Genomic DNA, 20,488 nt, shown 5'->3' on the forward strand with positions numbered 1-20,488 from the left:
CTATCAGGAGAGAGTTTGCTACCCTATCTCTGTCGTGCAGCTCTCTCTCTTGTGGAGCTGTTGCAGCTAACAAATAGCATGTGGGAATACTACAGGCATGCTTGGAAAATAAGGATGCAGAGATATATGCAGATAAACATGAAATACAATTACCCAGCTTGGAAATGGGTTGCAACACTTTTTTTTTTTCCTTCCATTTTGGGAATTTTACAGAAACAGGCCTTCCACTTCCATCCTCTGACAGAAGATGTCACCTCCTATAGCCTAACGTGCATCAGCAGCACTCAAAAGCTTTTGTTTATTATTGACTGAAAGATACCATCCTTGCTGCCTGCTGACTGACAGGGCTGTGAGGTTTTCCCTAGCTGAGGCTTGTTGGCGGTTGACTGATGAGCAAAACCTCTCAGCCAGCCCAGGGGTGTCATCTGGGGGTGTCCCTGCTGTGGCTGGCACCCGGGAGTCTTTCCTCCTGCGGGGCCTCCTCTGGCTAGGCAGCGGCTTGAGCTTGTGGTGGCTGTACCATGCTGTCGGCTGGCATCCCGGCTTCTGTCCTGAGCTCGTGGGACTTGGACATTAGCTCAGTCTCTGCTTCTGGCTCTGGGTCCATGGCGATGTAACCTTGCTCCAGCCCTTGGCCGGAACGAGTGGGCAAGGTTGCTTGCATGGCCTAAGGGTGGCACTCCCATCTCCTCTCAGCCCACAGAGTTACAGCATTGCAGTGGCCCTGGAAATCACCAGTCACTTGTTGGTCTGTGAGACTTGTCTATTTTCTGCATTTCCAGCTCTTAGCTGTGTTTGCCTTGCAGCTTTTCATGCCTTCCATGCTGATCTCAGACATGATTCCTGCAAACAGGAGAAAAAGTAAAATTGCAATTCTTCCTATGCAAGAAATTCCAGTTGCTAAATATGTTGTATTATTATTTCTTTGCTTTGAAGCAGTAACTCGTTCAACAAAACTGAGCAAAAGCAGGTCTGTGGGTGAGAGAGAAGGAAGGCCACAAAATATGGTGGGTGTGTGGGTGCTTCCCTAAGGACGAACTGTGTGAGAGAAGAGGGCGAGGTGTGCAATCTCCTGTCATCTCGAGCAAACAAACTTGTCCTCATATCATGAAGTGAATGATAATGAACTTTGAACTACCTACAAGGGCCTGGATTCACTACTGATTGCAGAGCTGTGTGGGAGTCATCTGGGCATGAAGTAACTGATTTAGCAGAGTTAAGAAAGCTAGTGTAGCTTTGTAATACTCGAGCATTAATTAACAATATCTGTGATATGAATATTACTTAGCAGACAGTGTTCATTTGATGGAAAGTGAAAGATATGAACCTTTACGTTAAAGCTAATATTACATATAAGAATTGGGAGAATTTTGCCTGCTCAAAGTATGTTGAAGTTTTCATGTGAAATAGAATTCAGATGTAAACAATTGGAGCTGTTTTTGTTACACTACAAGAAGCAGCTCTAAAAAGTTAGAAAATTATAGATGCTATACTTTTTATCGTAGTCCTCTTGATGTAACAAAAATATATTTCATTAGGTCTAGTAATGTAGTCAGAGTATTCAGAGTACTTGAACATTAGACTATGAATCACAGTGCGAAAAAATAGCCAACACTCTAAATGAGGAGAAAGTCATCTGTTTGATAGAGCTAGTCATTGCATTGCAGATTGCAAATTAAATCCAAAAATACTGTACTTATATATTAATTGTATAAAATTATTCAGAATATCTAACACATTTTGTCTGCATTGCAACTTAAATGTATATCAGCAGTACATATATTTCTCCGACATAATTCTTTTTCAATTTGATTCTCTATTTCTCAAATGTTAGTTGAGAGCAATACTAGTTAGAAAAATTGTGGGCTATTATGGATAAAATCAGAAATAAATATTAATTTGGGAATTCTTTATTTAAAAATCATTTTAAAGTACAATGACAAATGCACTCTATACTTAGAAACTTTGCATGTAGAAATATATCCATGAAACTAATGAAGTAGCTTTCTTTCCTTTCAGGGCATCTGTGCTGCAAGCTTTTAGTATTTCAATAAACTGTAAATTTTCCTAGCTGCTCATGAGAGTAGCATGACACTGGTGCTAATTGAATGGTTCTGGATTCTTAGCTTTGATCTGTGATGAGGTTTCCATGGTGATATCACCAGATGAGACTATGGCCACTACAACAATTTCTTTGTGCTGATGTGATTCTGAACTGCCTACCTAGCTGAGGATAAAATCCCAGCTTTACTGAAAATGAATGGGAGTTTGTTGTTGGTTTCAGTGAATTTGATGTTGTCTCTATCATGACTGGATTTGGAAGCATGCTCTGGAGCCATGTAGGTCCCAGATGGACTTTGCTGACATTCAGACCCATTCCCAGACTTACCATGTCTCCACGATAAATAAGTTTGCAAGCCATTTCCCTCATAACTCAGACACTTAATCCATGCCTATTTGATTTCATTACATAGGAGCCCTTAGAATGGAGTTGGACCCTGCTGCTGGAGGGATCATAACAGTATGGAAGATGGTTCCCTTTAAAAGAGCTTGCAGCTGGATACATGTGACCTTACGAGAAGGAGTGGGAAAGAATGCGGTAAGAACTGGCAGTGGCCAAAGCATATTGGTTGCCTTACTACGTCAAGTTGGATATTTTGCAATACCTGCCATTGGGTTTAAGGAGGCTTTTGAGTAAAAACAAAGTGATACACTCTTCTGTGTGAAGCAGGTGGAAAAAAAGCGTGTCAGTGCTTTTTGGAGACCAAGTGGACAGCACAGGCTGGCAGCATGGGCAGGGGGGTGGCAAGGTGGCTGAGGATGCTGCAGCGGCGAACCTGAGATGCCCCTCAAGGAGAAGTTGTACAATTTGGTGTAACCAGGAAGGGAGACCTGGCAGAGGGATATAAGAAAAAAGGGGAGAAAGGGACAAGATAAGATGATGATCCTTCTTGTAACAGTTCTCTAAACTGACCTAAATGTGGCAAGATTGCATTTGCCAGGACAAGACAAAAGGAAGCTCCTGTAAAGACATGAGATGGGCAAGGCTCCTGTTATGACATGAGGTCTGTGCCTAGATAAGAATTTTTAGGTGCAGGTGTGGGTAAGAAAGTCTATAATTTTCAAAATGTTATGCAAAATGTAATTGGCAAGATTTAGATGTAATCAGGGTAAGAGAATCTGTGCAGGGTTCCGATTATAAAACAGTTTTCTAACTTTTCTACATCCTTATGCTAGTGACACAGCCTTGTATCAGATAACAAAGTGGAGACAGAAACACTTCTGTAATATTTTACCTGTTTATTATTATTATTATTATTATTACTATTATTATTATTATTGGTATTGTTTGTTTTTAAGTTGAGAATGGGACAAAGGACAGTGGTCAAAAGGTCTTAAAGAAGGGTGTGTGCTGTGATTTTTACCATGTTTTCTTTTTGAAAAAAAAAAGACGGCAAAATAATGTCGGTGTTGTGTTTAGCTCTTTCACTCCTTTAAGTATCGAGTAAATCAAATGCACGTGTAGAAACATGTTTTTCATCCAAGACTGCTCAAAAACTGTTCTCATGGAGCAACGATGACCTCTTGTGGTCGCATGGTTAAGCTTCACATTTGTCCTGCGTATGAAGGAGTTCGAATTTTTACTGAATTTGTGCAACCCAAAAATTGTGACACTGTGTTAGTCTACAGAAAAGAGCCATATTTTCACTGTCTATGCCGACTGAAGTACAGGGACTAAACATTCTGCATTAGTTGGTTGGTGAAAACTGTATTTGTAAAATACTCTCTTGTAAATAATCTAATTCACATTGGCTAGCATTTTTAACCAAACTTCATGGTTAGAATGTTCCCTTAGAGTTACAAAATCATCTTTAATCATATAAAAAGCTTGTATTATTTAAGTTGAAGTTGTGTTCAACTGGAAGTCTGAATTGCGGTTTCTGACTGGAAGTCAGAATTGTGGTTTAAACTATCAGTGGGTTTCAGGAAGGAAACTTTTGTATAGTATCAAAATCATAGCTAGAATTCCTTTCTGCCTCTGCTAGGCAGAAAAATTCTAATATCAAAAAATTCTAATCTCAGTATATCAGTAAAGGAGCACATCTAAACCTCTCAATAATCTTGGGAAGACACTCTTGGTTAGAAGCACACATCCAGACTGCATTACCATGAGATGTCACTGTAACTGTGGGTATTGCAAAACACAGAGTGGACTGTGAGGTATTTCAAGACACCTCTTTCAGGTGGCTGATGCTAGCACAAAACAAAGATCTTGGGCTTGAAGATTTAAGCCTTCCCATATGGAAGGCAGTATAATATAAGCCAGAGGCAACGAAGACAGGAAAAGTCACCCTCACATTGGCTTATAGTAGGGCTTTTTGCATCTTCCAGTGTGTTACCATTCACAAGTGGGATGGTGTTCCACATAGACTGTATGGCTGCTAAAATACATCCATTTCCAAGGTCCCATGAATAAACCACTAGGTTGAGTATCAGAAAAAAATGAACACCAAAGGGAAAAACAAAACAAAACAACAACAAAAACAAACAAACAAACTAAAACCACATTTTCTTTCTGTACAAATCACTCTGCTGTGCAGTAAGTCAGCACAGATACTTCCCAGGTAATATGGAAATGTTGGTACTATCTATGGCAGTGCAGCACACCATATGTTTATTTTCCACCTACCCTCGTGACTGTATCTCCATGTCTAGTGGGCACAATGTTCTAGTGGCATTACCCAGCCTGCTGTCCAGGCCTAATTAGGGTACACAGGACACCATAAGGTCTGCAAGAAAAATGAATTTGTAAGCAACTACACATGCACATTACTATACAGTCAACGAGGTATGAAGCAGTGGTTACACGAAAGTGTGGTCATGGTCTATTCCTAACCCATGTCAAGGCCGGGCACTTGTCCACTGTCCTGACTTTCAGGTGCTCAACAGACATAGAACACAAACGATGGAGTTTCCTCTCTTGTTTGTTTCTTTCTTTCTTTTTCTTTTTCCTCCCAGGGGTCAGTAGCCCTCCAGTTCAGAAAGGCAGAGAAATGCTGTTCTGTGGTTAGTTCTTGTAAGCTCCCAGCTTACTTTAAAATGTCGTGAGCAAACAGATATTGGTCAAATCTCTGGGGCCAGGTAAAGCAGCCTGAAACAACTTCTGTGAACAGTCAGTTCTTCAAGGGGCTGACCCACAGCCACGGATTAGCTCTGAGGATGTCTATCAAATGCTTCCTTGTACAGAGGGATTGGCTAGCTACCAGGTACCACGTAATTGCCCTGAAAGTGTTAAATATATCTACAGAGGAAGTGAAACATTTTCGTGTTGTTAGACTTTTCCTTCTGCTTTAAAAAATAGGGGGGATATAAAGGTGATTCCTGCTCAAAGAGAGGACACTCACCCAGATGACATTTCAGTAACGTAAAAACTGCCAAATGAACCTCCTGATCCTAAGAGATTGGAATAAAAAGAAAATAACCAAACAAATGGTAGAACACTGGCAGAAAACTCACAAGTATAGCTACCTTTGTGGAAAATTACACACAGATCACCAGGCATACAGTCTTCTACCACTCTTAAGAGTGTGAAGTAATTTTTCTTGGTCATGGACTTGCTTTGCTTTCCTTTGCCCCTGAGAGTTGAGGAGAGGCTGTGAGGTTTCTCCTGCCTCAGGCCGGGAGAAGGTCTCTCTGCTTTCTCTGAGGAATTCGGAGGTCCTTACAGGCTGAAGGGCTGGGGGCTTCCTGACAAATCATTTCAGCCTTTTATCTTTCAAAAACTTGTCTAAAGGCTGATTTTCTAATAGCTGAGTTTCTATAACCTGGACTGTGAAAATCTTGTTATCAGATGAATAAAATAAAATATTTCTCCTAGATCTCTCCAGACCATTTGGAAGCAAACAGGCATTTGGGGAGAAAAATTGTTCTGTTGTTTGGCTTATGTGTGTCAGACTCACCAACTGGTAGTTCCAATCAATTACTAAACCAAACACTGTTTAGGACAAAAGCATTCAAGGTAAAGAAAACAGAATAAGGCTGTGCCTATTAAAGAACTAGGGTTCTTCTATAAATATGTATTTTGCATTTATATATGTTTTTGTCAGCTACAACCTCAGCAGAGCAGCCTTACCACCTATTGAAACATTTTGCTAATTTTTATTGATAGATTGGATAGTAAGAGGAAAATGATTTGTAACTGAAGTAATATTTGCCTATGTTCATGGGGAGCTTTCGAGTGAACTAATGAGTGCCTACAAAACTACTTTGAAGACCAAAAAATATTTTTCAAAGTTTTAGAAGTATAATGGGGTAGAACTCCAATGCAAATTTGTGAAGTGCTAACAAGTTGAAAATTTGTTTTTATTTTTTAATGGCTTATAAAACATGGACCTAGGAATGATATTTAATATTAAAAACAATATTAACAATTCAAAAGGTTAACGATATCATTAGTGTTGTAGAAAAGCAGATTAGGTGATCATAATGGACCCTCTTACAGGAATCCTAATTAGACTTTGCAGTCTGCAACAAAAACAAACAAACCCATACTGACTCCAGAAAAGCCTTTTATTATCCCAAGACGATGTTATAACGAACCATTACATTGCCTTGTATGACAACAAAACTTTTAGTCTCTTTGCAAAAAGAAGCTTTTAGACCAGATATTGACTAAGGCATATGCCAAATAAAGGTGCAATGTAATAAAGGGATTTGAGCAATTTGAGTTTAAATTGTGTCACAAAACAGGCAGTATAATTTCAAACTGCTGTGCTCAATTTTATATTAAAAAAAAAAAGAAAGAACTAGAACTTGATGAGCAAACTTCCTTGAACTACTTCTTCGCTAAAAGTACTTATAAATCATTCATCAGTTCTTACCCTACGTGGACCACTTCTCTGTCATTCTAATTGTAGCGATAAACAGCCTATAAATGTATGAGATAAGAGGACATGATACAATGGCTAGGGCTATTATCTAAACTCTAAATGAAATGTCTGAACTATGAGTATTGAATTCAGGACACTCAGTTTTTAAAGACCAGTCTTATAGGAGGAAAAATATCTAAAGTACAAAGGGGATGAGAAGTGGTGATAGCCCAATATTAATAAAAACCCACCTCAGTTCTATCAAATTTTAAATAACATCTACATGTACTTTTTTCTTTAACTGTGTGCTCAAAGCATTCATGGGCTGCATCTCAACTCACAATCTAGGTAAGGAATACACTTCCACTGAATTTAAAGAAAAACTAGGAAGAAAATGAGAAAAGATGGCAAAATTCCAGGCTTTCATCCTTTTCATGTGTTTGGCATCCTTAGGATTCAGCTCAACTTTCATGCAAGCCAGTGACAAAAATACCATTTCAAGAAGGATTTTAGTATCTACATTTGAAAATGCTTCCTCTGAACACTTCTAAGAACCTATTTACCTGCAGATTTGAGCAGCAAATGTTAATGGCATATGCAGGAACATAATAAAATATGTTAAATGTGACACAGCTACACAGCATTTCGGCCATAACCTGTAAATATGAAAGTCTGGGCATACTGCATGTATAAAACTGTGACAGCACCATCTGGTGTCTTCCAGTATTATTTAGGCTGCTTTTAGGGGAAAAAAAAGGGGAAAAAAAATCCTGTCTACTTTTGAATTAAGTTTGGATATAGTCAGAGTCAAAAGTCCTGGATCATCTAGACCAAACCCTGCTATTGCATGCAATCATTTAATAATTCCACTGTTATAAGTTTAGTAATTTGTAAATAGAGTTAGTATAGGATTAGTATTTATTAAAGGTAATTAGAAATTTTCTTCCCCCTTTTTTTTTTTTTGTATTCATTTATATATGATCAATTTACAGGCTGTTCTCCCTCCACTGTGTTTGTTCTCCCTCCACTGTGTTTAGCCCTCTGGATGTACTACCAGAGAGCAACTATAGTCCCTTCAGTCTTCCCCTTGCTGTGAAGTTCTAAACTTTCTTTCAAAAGCAATTTTTCATTCCCTTGCTCTCCTAGTCACCCTTTTATGCATCTTTTCCAACTGCAATTCCTCTTAGGCAGACCTGCACGGGTGACATCAGGTGAGCTTTTGAGAGGGCCACGTGTGAGGAGATTTGTATCCCCCCGTCACTCCTCAGACTGTCTCCTAATGCATTTTAAGGCCTTTAAGGCATTTGAGTTTTTTTTTTTTTTAATGGAGTCTTTGTGACATTGCTGTCCTAATGAACCAGTATCCCAACCACCGAGTTTCCAGTTAAGAGCAGAAATATGTACTTTTAGTCTGTAAATTCATGACCTGGCATTACACATTATTGAATTTCATCGCATTTCTCGCTCAGTCCAATCAATATAATTATTCTGTATTCCATACGTGACTTTCTCTCTATCGCCAATGGCACCTTATTTTATGTCATCCATGAATTTCATTAGCATTTTCCTATTTTGTTTGCATGCACCACAGCCATTAGTGATAATATTAAAGATGATCAATCCCAGGACTCACTCTTGAAAAAATGCCATTAGTAACCCCACGCATCTTTTTCAGCACAGCATATTACTATCTTCGATTTAGCCAAATATCTATATTTGCTCTGAAAATCTTTTTCTTTGCTCTATTTGCTCAAAAAATCTTTTCTTCTTCCCCTAGCAGTGACCTGTGTGGCATTGTGTAAATGCTCTCTATAAGTTCAGCAGCAAGGTGTATTAGTATGGAAACATGCCCAATTAATCCAGGTATGTGCTGCCTTGCGTTCAAGTGAGATTGGGAATCTCTGCATATGTCTGAACTGTGACATAAACATTCCCACAGTTATACTGGGTATATCTATTCTTCATTATTCTATTCAGAGGTTTGTAGGTGGGAGTCTTAACAAACTAACTACTTGGTGTCGCTGGGTACACTCGACTTTTGGTCTAAGTGTGCTAACTTTATGGAAATGTAAACCTAAAAGAAGTGTCGCTTGTAAGAGCAGTCTCTGAGTCACAGCTAGGATGTGCACGTGTAGCCTGTCCCCTCAGTGCTGGCAATTAAAAGCTTCATTTCAGCAAAGGTAGAAGAATTTAGAAGCATCCTTTCAAAAGCTGAGCCTCCTACTAGAAAAATCTTTCACTGTGACTATGCCACCCAGAGCTTGTGGTGTGGCCTTGCTGAGATGAGCGTTGCATTCTGTAGCTCTGCACTCTCTCCCACTTCATATTGCCAAAGGAGCAAGATGTCTGTGAGAATAACTTTGACTGTGTATATACTTCTTCTGCAGCACATTCACTGAAATGTTTGTGAAAGTTTCTAAAACGTTAAGCAGAAATCTGCTATTAATTGAAAAATGCCTTAATATTTAATATATGCTGTCCACAGTAGGCAAGATCAGTGTTTTCCTGCACAGAGACTGAACTGAGTATTTCTTTTAGTCATTAGAGGATGGCATATAGCTGGCAACTTGTACTTCCAAGATTTATTATTATACAATGCAAGTTATGAGCCACCTAATTAACACTTAGCATGACTCTCTTCATTCAGATATTCAGAGGCACAGATAATCTCTAATCACACATTTCTATGCAGCTTCTACAGCAAATTCCGCTCTTTACACAGTTTTGGCTAATACATTTCCAGTTTGATTTTTTGGGAGGATTTTTTTGGAAAGAATCTGTATTACAAATTACACCTTCTTATAGGTTCTTTGCATTATTTCCCCTGGAAGATTATTAAAACACTAGGAACTGGCACCATTTTGGAGCCTGAATTTGTGTGTGTGAAGAAATTCTGCCTCTGCAGGACTGCATTTCACACTCTGCGCACCTGTCAGTGCTAGAGCAGTTAGCACAGATGCAGATAAAAATGTGATCCTTAACCCCAGACAAGCTAAAGGCTGCCTCCAGTCAGTGTGGCTGACTATTCAAGGAAGAAGATGAAGGTACATGGATCTAATGCAGTCCTTGCCCATCTACCTATGCTGTAGGGCTATGGAAGGTGGTAAGTTTAATAACAGTACCTTTTTAGAAGAAAAGGAGCAGTAGTATGAGCACTTGAAATCAAGAGGTTTCTGGTGTAGTGCAGGAGTAACCAGCCAGTTGGGATGGCAGGAAATCCCAGCCCAGTGCTAACACCTGGGCTACTCTGCAAAGCTGGGGCTGGGTTATGTCAGTTCACTTCTTCTCTGAGTGATTTGCTGAAATGACTCCCTTTCAAGGAGAGCAAGGAAAATAATCTACTAGATGAAGAAAGCTAACCTTTTGATATTTTCACATTGTAAAGGAAAAGACAGTATTTTCTCTGAGGGCTGAGTAAGCCTGTACATTAAATTAATGATAAACAAGAAAAATACTGAAAGTTTAAGGGAGCTGAGTGAGCTATCATGGAAGAGAAAGAAATGGCACAAAAGAGACATGTTTCTTTCAAATGTTTTTATTTTTAAGAGGCTATAACTGAAGAAGGAACAGGCAGAATGGTGTTCATCAGCAGCAATCTCCTGGGTTCTTGTAGTTTACAAAAAATATCTATAACAAAAGCAGATGCTAAACAAATATGATAAGACATGGCAATTTTGCCTCTGGGACACAAGGAGCACCATCTCACTATGAAAACTTAATAAGGATCAAACAAGATAAAGCTCCCTTCAACACTTTTCATAATTTTTAAATGAAAATGTCACTTTCCCTATAAATTCTACTAAACGTTTCCTATAGCAGCAGTGAGTTTATCTATCTGGAACACTTTTTTTTTTTTCCCCTCTGGAGCTTTACTTTCAATATTTCTTTAGAGCATCAGAATGTTATGAAAAATATTAAATTGACCTAAGTAAATGAAACCAGAACTACTGTAGCTAGTATAGTAATTCAAACGACTTTGCAGAAGAATGAAGGAGTGTTCAAATCTAAGGCAGGATTCTGTGACAAGCAATATAGTATTAGCATATGAATAGGAAGATGGATGAAGTATTAACAGTGTCAATTAGGTTATGAAAAGATGTATTGCTCAATTAACTCTCTTAATGAACAAATGTGTTGTTTTCTGTAATGCAAAGGATAGTATTAGCAGCAAATGGGTGAGGCGAAGGTATCTCTTTACCCTTTGTGCAGCTTCCCAGTGTTAACATCTCTTCTGTTCTTCTCCAGCTGTAAGCAAGAATCAATTTCAGTTTCATAGCTAGGGGAGGAGAAAGTCCTCATTTTCCTGAGCACCTGTAGAGATCATATTTCAGTCAACTCTTCCAGCTGTCCATCAGCATCAAAATGCCTTCAGGCTGCCTTGCAGTTAGCTCTAACCCCAAGTCTCTCTGAGCCCACACCTGCTGGGGTCCTACCCCTGTGAGGGCTCACTGTGTTGAATGCAGGGGGAACAGAGCTGCCCCCCGATGGGACTTCCCACCTACCCTGCAGTGTCTATTTTCTGTGGGCTTGCTTTTGCCTGTGTCCAGATCAACACAGAATCGTCAACAATTGGGTGCATCTAGGCCCTGTATTCAGTAAGACATCACATTTGCATGCTCTGAATTGCTTGCTGAAGGTGCTTGCCATTAATGATAAAGGGAGCCAAAACACCTAATTTGGGTGCCAGCACACTTTTAAAAATAGCTGGCAATGCTATCTCAGGTATAGCCCAGTCATTCTTCTGCATTAAGATGCTGAAATTTCAGGTAAATCCCTACTTCATCAGAATTTAGACAACCTAACCTTACTTTAAACCTTCACCATTTTAACTCTTGACAATGATTGTCCAAACAGGCTGAGACAGAGGCCCACAAAACTCCATGGGATCCCCTAACAGAGGGGTGACAGCGTAACAGCCTGGAGGAGATTCCTCTCCTTTAACAGAAGCAATTTCTAGCTGACAGCTCGAAATTTTTGTGTGTAACAGACACAGTCTAGCACAATGTAAACGTAACAAGTTAGCTTTTAAGCCAAAAAAAGGTATAAACTAATGAATTTTACCTTGTGAAACAGTAAATTAACAATGTATTTATTTTGGTACATAATAGAGGTAGTCATGTAGTGAATTTCAGTTTGTCATTTACTCATAATCAGCTGTTACCTAAATCCATCTTCTGTGTTCTGTATGTCATGAATCTGGAGTTCTCCTGGAAACAATCCTTTCTCTCCGCCCTTCTGCATACAATTGATACCCTTATATACATGTGAAAAAATAATAGAAATAACATTGCAAGAACTGTCCAGATTATTCATAGGAAACTGGAAGAACATCAGAGGAACCAAACAAGATAGAAAGATATCTAACAACACAGCAAATGTAATTCACTGTAACCAAGGCGTGGAGAGCACACAGAAAAGCAGCTGATCACACATTGCTAAATTCCAAATTAGTTGGGCCCATTCAGAGGGAAGGCTCAGGCAGAGGTGAGCAGCTTAGTGTCAGTAATTCAGTCAAGTGGTGATTCCTTGAAATATCTACAAATCCTGAGCTTAAAAAAAAAAAAAAAAAAAGTGTTACAGATCCTGTAAAATGTTTTTCAATAGTGCATAAACATAGAGATTGTGCTTTCCACTGTAATCCAGGCAAGGTGATGTGTGATCATGCTGGATGAGTGCCTTGTATGTGTCTGCAGAGGCTGGGGGGAACAAAACTCACAGGGTTTGTTTTGTTTTGTTTTGTTTTTTGTTTGTTTTCCTGAAGGAGAGAGCATAGACTAGGGTAAGGTGGTGCCAAAAGTAGTGGGGGACTAAGAGGAAACGTTACGGCTGCTTGGATGTTTATTCAAAGTATGATGGTGTTGTGTTGGGCCAGACCGGCTCTCTGAGGAGCAAAGCAAAGGGAGAACCTCAGACGTTCCTATGAACAGAAACAAAAAATAGGGAAGGACCATCGTCGGCTGTCTGGGTGATTGGAAATCAACAGGTTAACCTAGTTAATTGTACTTTGGCTTTTGGCAACAAAACTAATTAAATAGTCTGTTGTTTTCATTCATTTTAAGGTGAGAAGCATCCACTAGATTATAGAGTCGCTCTGAAGAATTTCATACTTGTACTTCAATCAAGTATACTTTCCAGAGGTATCTTTTGTTTGACATGAACTTGTCTTTCACTTCCCAGGACAGTTTCACTTCAGAGTTTTCTACAATGGACAACCACTTTAAACAGCAACCTTTGCTGTAAGTTGCATTGTCTAGTTTAAAATTTGGGTTCTTGTTACGCCTTTATCCCCTAGCTTAAAGAGCCTTTTAATACCTGCTGTTATATCCCTGTGATGGTACTTCCATAATGTGTGATCATATTGCCTCTTTTCTTGAAAGGCTGAATAGATTGGGCACCTGAAATCTCTCCCCGGAGAGGAATTATTTAAAATCATTTTTAGGTTTCCTTTCTTAACCTTCTCTGGTATTTCAATATCATTTGAAAAATGCAGATACCAAGACTGGGCAGCTTCTAGTATCTGTCTCAGTGATGCTTCATGCAGAGAGAAAATTGCTTCTCTACTCCTACTTGTTACTCCTCTGGAACATCTGAGTATTGCTGCATCCTCTTTGGGCCCTTTCTTTCCTTTCCTTAGGAGTAAAGCACAATTCCTTCCCACTCTGCCTTTGTGTGCAGGATAACACACATACATACCAGTTCTGCTCCTGAGAGGGTGGTGGTTTCATTCATATTTTTGCATTGAGTTATACTTCAACTAAGCTCATCTTGCCTGGTTCTTCATGTGTTACATATGTAATGAGAATGTCGTTATATAACACACCTTTCAAAAATCTGTTTTTCAATCGTCTTTTCCTTGGTGTTTGTTAACACCAGACTGACCAGTCTGTAACTAAGTGGCCACCATAATTTGATTTTCTGGATCTTTTCAGGAAACTGAGCAGTCAATCTTTCAAGATTTTCCTGTTGTGACAAGATTTACTTCAAGTAGTGTCAGAGAGCTGGGTATTTTCTCCACCCCCAGCCCACTCTTTTGGGATTCATGTGTACCATTTTTCTGGGTTGGCTGGTTTTTGTATGTTCTTAGGAGTTGCTTCTTAATCTCTATTTTATGAGTCAATGATCTGAGAAATACATTCTCCTTTTCTTTCCAGATACAAAACTGAAATATTTATCACCCATTTATACCTCTTCTGCCTTCTCTTCTAATAATATTTCTTACTCTTCCAAATACACAAATGCTTTATTGCCCCTAGCCCTGCCAGACATGGATTTTTCCCTGCTGGATTTTGCTGCCTCTATGAAATCTCAACCCTTTTTAATTAATGTTGATTGCCCTCTACTTTCCTTTCTCAACGTTAGTTTTACATGGTAAGTTTTTCATCTTAATTGCTGACTTCACTTCTCTAGGAATGGGCTTTCAAGCGAAATTGTCCTCTTGATTCCTGGTAGATTTGCAGCTTTTTGGTAACCCACTATACTTTCGTACACATTTCTCTATTTTATTCCCATATTTGTAACTCTTCCTCAGAAAAATCACTTTTTTTTTTTTTTTTAACTTTGGGGAAATAACCTATTCAAAGCAGCATGTGTGTGTAAAACATGGTTAAGGCTGTTGGCAGAAGACAGCTTAGATCAATGGCAGCTATGAACATGAACTGGAAATGGGAAAATATTGCCACTAGTGAGATACTTATGCATTTCATCTCAGCCAAAGAGTATGCCATTTTTAGCACCACATTTTAAAAACAAGGTGGCTAAAATAGGCAATATGTGTTAATCTTGTGAGATGTCCTTCTGTTACTGAACATTGTTATAGAAAAGCAGAATTTTTGCTGCTCACTTGCACTAAGATGGACAGAGTCAGTTGCTATCTGACCTTGTTTTATATTGGTATGAAAGGCGTTTAAGTCTTGGCCAAAACTCTTTTTGGGTGTTTTATATGTTAAAATCCACAAATCTGGGCTTTCACTGAGCTAGGATTAGGCTATTCTTTTCTACCTGTGTCTGTTGAGTCTGAGTGTTTCCAGAGAGCTCCTTTGTCATTTTTGGAAGCTTTTGCATTAGACGTGCTCGTGCCAGAGCTCACCTGATTTTGGTAAACGTGCTTGCCAGTAACATTCACAGCTGTATAGTAAGTTACTCTGTCTGTACTTTAAAACCTGTACACATGCGTTTAAATATATGTAACTTTGGAAGAGACACAAGTGACTGTCCCTCTGTGGATTTTTCCCTGCTGGCTTTTGCTGCTCGGGACTACAGCTGTACATTACAACGTTCATGTTTGCAAGAGCAACAGCAGTATCCTTAGGATGTTTCACAGATCTGTTTTTATGAGGAATCTATCTCTGGTCCTAGACCACCTACCCCTCCGTCCTGCCGGTGGCCAGGAAAGCTGACAGACGTTTGGGCAACGGAGGCAGCAAGATTTCTAACTGTTTTGCCCTGTGGTACAGCAGTCAAAAAGCCAAACCCAACCGAGGCCAGGCCCGAAGGAAGACCCAGAGGCAGGCCAGCCCAACGGCGAGGCGCCCCGACCGCCGTCTCCTCAGGGGCCCGCGCTCCCCCCCCGCCCCAGCCCCGCCGCCGTGCCTTGGCCCCGTCCCCAGCGGCCGCGCTGCGCCCGGCCCCCGCCAGGTGCCGCTGCCGCGCCGCCGCCACCAGGCCGCTCCTCGGCCCCCGGCGCCCCGTTCCCCGGGGGGCCGGGCCCGGCGCCGGGTGGAAACTCTCCGCTCCCCCACCGCCGCCACAGCTCCGCTCCGCTCCGCTCCTGCCCGCAGCGGGGGGAGGCGGCCGCGCGGTGCGGGCAGGGCGGCGGGAGGAAGCGGGGAGGGAAGGGGGGGGGGGGGCGGCGCCGCCGCGTCCGGGGCCAGCCCGAGGAAATCAAACGGCCCCGCTATGAATTAGGCAGCGGGCTGCGGAGGGGAGGGAGGGCCCCCCGCCCTCCCCCGCACGGCGCCCGGCGGGAGCAGCGCCGCCCCGCTCGGGGCACACGCACACACACTCCCGCACGCACACACACACGGCGCAGGCAGCGGGGGCGGGCCGGCCGGCTGCGGGGGGGCGGGTGGGGGGGCCGGCAGATGAAGATGGCAATGTCTGTGATCCAAGCGTGCCGCAGCCTGGCTCTCTCAACATGGCTGCTGTCCTTTTGTTTCGTGCATCTGCTGTGCCTGGACTTCACCGTGGCCGAGAAGGAGGAGTGGTACACGGCCTTCGTCAACATCACCTACGCCGACCCGGCGGGCGGCAGCGCCGAGCTCCGCAGCGAGAAGAGCGAGTGCGGGCGCTACGGCGACCAGTCGCCCAAGCAGGACGCCCGCGGGCAGGTGGCCCTCTCCGCCTCGCCCGCCGACCGCTACGCCTGCGACCCCGGCACCCGCTTCAACGCCCCGGCGCCGGGCAAGAGCTGGGTGGCCCTCATCCCGCGGGGCAACTGCACCTACAAGGACAAGATCCGCCACGCCGCCGCCCAGAACGCCTCGGCCGTCGTCATCTACAACGTGGGCTCCAGCAACGCCAACGAGACCATCACCATGCCCTACGCAGGTGAGATGCCCTGCTCCCCGCTGCCCGCTGGGCGCCCCGCTTCGCCCCGGCCGGAGGGAAGGTGGCCTCGCACCTCCCGGATGGCGGCACGCTGGGCTGCAGGCCTCGCTGGGCGGTGGGTGCCCATGGCAAGCGATGGGTGTGCTGCCGGCAGTGCTCTGGGGGCAAAAAGTTTGGGAGATGCGAAGTTTGGGTTGATCGGAGGGACAGATGGGACCCCGAGCCCACCACGGAGCTCCTGTTATTTGTTGGGTCCTCTGGCAGGTGCCCTGTGGGAGTGAGACCTGCTCAGGAGGAGGCGGGTGGTGTTTGTGATGTGCGCGTATCAGGAGGTGCAAGAAAGTAGGGGCACGATGTCCACTGTCTCACCTGTGATAGCATAAAAGCCATGGGATCAGGCAGGAAAGCCAAGTATCTGATTTGGTGAGAACATGGGACGTTTTGTCCAGGATTCAGGGGGCTTCACTCGCCGGGTGAACCCTCTGATGGGGTGCTCACAGTGCCGGCACACAGGTACTTGGCTCCCAACGTGTGCTCCTCAACTAACGCAGCAGAAATCCAGTTGTCAGAAACAACACGAACCTCTGGTTATATCCACAAACAAACCCACTGTTTTTGTAACAGCGTTTGAGCTGAAATAGCATAGATTTAAAAACAGATCACAGGGTTTATATTTAGGGATGGTGTTTTGTGCCAGGGGTCACTGCTCTTTTATACTAACAGCCTGTTCTGTAAGGACTAAAATGCCACCTATTGTGAAATTTCATTTTGGTTTGCATCCAGTAACTAATCATGCCCAGCTGCTTCATGCCAGTTGAATCTTAGCAGAGTTGGGGGTAAATTGAAACACAGGAAGGCTGCAAAACAGGCTCTTATTCTAATGACATTTTAAAGTCTGTCAGTAAAGTAGCTAGCACAGATGTGCTGAAAAACAATTTGTTGCCTGACTAATGCTACAATACTGCTGATGCAAAAGCAGTGCTTTTGGAAGGAACCCCTTGCGTGCTGCCTCCTTAAGAGATTAACTGTTTATTTGGGCACGTTTCTTTGATGGGATCGGTGGAAGATTTTCTTTAGTATTTTCCATTGGTTTTGTAAGACAAGGAACTCCTAACCTCTTGAGCTTCTTAAAACTGTGCTTTATAACCTGCATGTGGTTTAGTAGCTGTTCAGATAATACTTCTTGCTACTTTAAGTATGACAGATTATTTACTAGGCAGTATAACATAGTAGGAACTTGGCATACTTTCGCACCCTTAAAGTAAAGCTCGGGCTGTTTCAAAACTTCAGATGCGTCGCTTGTGCTTGTCCAGTAAATTTCTCTAAAACTGCCAACATGTTGGATCAATTAATGGTTTGCCTGTTTTTAAAGTATGCGTTAAGCTGTTTTCCCACACAAATGGTGTTTTATTAAGGAACAGTGGGAGTAAAAAATGTCTAACCTTTTAAAATGCTACAGCTTTTGTTTATTTTAAAGTCTAAAATGAAGTAAGCAAGGAATCTTTCTTAGTGAAAGTGGCCTCAGCTTTCAAAAATACAACCGCTGTATCACTTATCTTGGGGGCAGCTTCTTTTATATCATATGACTGCTTCCAGCTTACGCTGAGAATCCTGTTTGAGTACCGAATTGATACCCAGCAGTGTGATTGTACAGTTGCTGAGGCTGAAATGAACGGAAACTGAACGGAAAATAATCTGGACTTGTTGAACTCTATCAGACTGAAGGGCTTTGCTGATTGATTGTAGGAGTTTGTCTTCATTTTAAGGATTTTTGTTCTGTGAAGTTGGAAAAACAGTTGTTGGTCTTGCGTTAGGGAAAACCTGCCCTCTGCATGCAGTCAAAACTGAGGAGAATTTTAGAGCTTAAGTCTACTGGAACAGAAGGAAAAATAAGTATTCTTGAACAAATGTTGGACAAACATACAGAGATTCAGAGCTGGATTTACCTTTACTCGTCTTTTTGTACCACCATTGTGCTGGGGCAAATTTAACATACAAGCTGTGTAAAATCGTCTTTCTGACTTGCAGCCTTTGACGTTTGCTCAGTCCCAGTCTAAATGATAGCACAGGATTCAAGGAAAGAATGAATCAGGTTCCTGGTTTCTGAGTTCAGCAGCATCTGTGGTGCTCTGCCCACGCCAAATCCTGGAGTGGGAAGAAGAAAATTCCGTCCTGGAAAATACTTGTAGGGGGAGGGGGGGTGAAATATGACCTAAAAAGCGATTTAAAAGTTGAAAGAAATATGTTACTCTTTTTTTTTTTTTCCTCCCACAGATTTTTTATTGAGGCTTCAAGTAAGCTTTAATAAACTCCTTCTTATATAGAAAATGCTATGTCCTGTTGCGTAACAACGTGGCTCCCATTCTCATGAAGAACTGCTGGTCCTCCTGAGACATCTTTTCCTCGTGTACATCTTTTTTATGTGTTCTGCCTTCCTTCTTTTACCGTCATTTTATCTCTGTGTTTCTGCTTCTCTCTCCCCACTCTTATTTCTTCATATCTATTCCTACGCTTCATTCCCCTTTTTGACCACATTCACCTATTATTTCGTAAGCTATTGCCCTTACTGCCTTTTCCCCAAAGCTCTCTTTCTCCTGCCAAAGATTTTTACTTAACAGCTGTATCTTCAATTATATTTCCTGTTTTCAGTTACAATGAATCTTTGCTAAAACGTACCTTCTGATCTTAAAATCTGTAGGAATCTGCAGCAAGATACTTTTCTTCAATTTGAAGGATTGTAGGTGGTTGTCCCTTTGCCCCTTAAGCCCCTCACCCCCTCAAATGGAAACCAAGGTGGTATTATACACAAGTCCGTCATGCAGATCTTTAGCTACAACTTTCCAGGATTAATTTATAGTGCACCAGATGGAACAAACTAAGTGCTCAATTTGAAACAGTTCATTCACTGTATTGAAAGTCTTTGCTCTCTTGGAGCCTCTTAGGTCACTGCTTGCATATCCAGACGAAGGAGGTAGAGCTGTAACGTCTGTGTTCACAGGAAGTGCAGAGCTCTCTGGTTTTCATGCTCGGACACACTTAGGTTCTGCATCATAAGATTATAGGCTTTGTGAATCTTTATTTTTACAGGCTTGAAGTATGGTATAGGAGCTTTGGGTTCAACTGTGTTTGCTTTTTGACTAAGTAGGTTTTAACCAGAGGAGGAACAAAAACATCTAGAATTTCTCTTTCAGATCCTTTTTTGTTTCTCCTCCATCAATTTTTCTAATAATAAAGAGGAGATGCTCTTTTTATTCCAGGAAAATAATCCATAATGTCATTCAGGGCTCTGATTGGCATTTTTTCTTATTTGGAACAAATTAGCTGTCATTTAGGTCTGAAAAGGCTCTAGCAACTGTGTCTACATTTAATAACTTATTAATTGGAAGTATTCTCACTACCTGTCTTAGCAGATGCCCTCTGTGCTCTATGGAGACACTAAGGGGGGGCAATTTCAGAAGGTAGTTGAAGGTGGGAAATCCCATCTCTGCAGCTGTCATTAGCTATTGAGGGAACCTAGGCTGACCACTTCTAACTTTGACACCTACGTCAGGTGCTTGGGTCTAGGGAGGGATGTTAGCTGTGCCTGGTGCACAGTTCATATGTGGGTAAAAGTCAAATCCGTGTTAATCAATACCACATGTAACATTCAGTTTGAATTCTGGAGTGCATCAGAGTATCTCACAAAATGGATATGGTTATTATATGAAGTAAATTGCATCTTAAGTACTTTGGACCACAGTCAGATGCAAGTCAGGCAGTTCTGCGTTCTCTGTATTCTGCTTTTGCAATGCGTGCCATCATAAATTCGCAGTCGCATGCTGCATGTATGGCAGCCTGTTCTCAATGAGAGGCAGATGCCTCGCTGTTTTTTTGTAATGGCTCATACATACTGTCAGCAACTGTCAGATGCATCTTTGAGACATGAATCTCCTGTGTGGTCTAAGATGATTCTGACTTCTTCCCTTCCTCCTTGGCCCTGAAGTTCAGCATGTGTGCACCAGATTGCATGAGGAGAGCATGGCCATCCCGTTGCAAAACCCGGAATGTCCTTCCACACATGGCCAGCCTTGGTC

At 41.9% G+C, this 20,488-nt stretch overlaps 2 protein-coding genes across 3 annotated transcripts in view; both read left to right on the forward strand.

The window, feature by feature from the left end:
- Positions 1 to 15,070, forward strand: part of LOC310899017 (uncharacterized protein) — a 75,180-nt gene extending 60,110 nt beyond the window's left edge. The window contains exons 2-5 of the transcript XR_014583913.1: positions 2,475 to 2,599; positions 8,650 to 8,732; positions 13,047 to 13,105; positions 13,799 to 15,070. The gene's annotated coding sequence lies outside the window, so the exon portion shown is untranslated. The remainder of the gene's footprint in view (positions 1 to 2,474; positions 2,600 to 8,649; positions 8,733 to 13,046; positions 13,106 to 13,798) is intronic.
- A 519-nt stretch (positions 15,071 to 15,589) lies between these two features.
- RNF150 (ring finger protein 150) overlaps positions 15,590 to 20,488 on the forward strand; it is a 121,537-nt gene continuing 116,638 nt past the window's right edge. The window contains exon 1 of one of the 2 annotated variants that reach the window (XM_083834927.1): positions 15,590 to 16,415. In XM_083834927.1, the coding sequence (XP_083691053.1) occupies positions 15,950 to 16,415 (466 nt within the window). In that variant the 5' untranslated portion in view covers positions 15,590 to 15,949. The remainder of the gene's footprint in view (positions 16,416 to 20,488) is intronic. The other variant, XM_083834926.1, reaches the window with a different exon arrangement.

Source organism: Anser anser (genome assembly GCF_964211835.1).
Source record: "Anser anser genome assembly, chromosome: 4".
Taxonomy (NCBI): Eukaryota; Metazoa; Chordata; class Aves; order Anseriformes; family Anatidae; genus Anser; species Anser anser.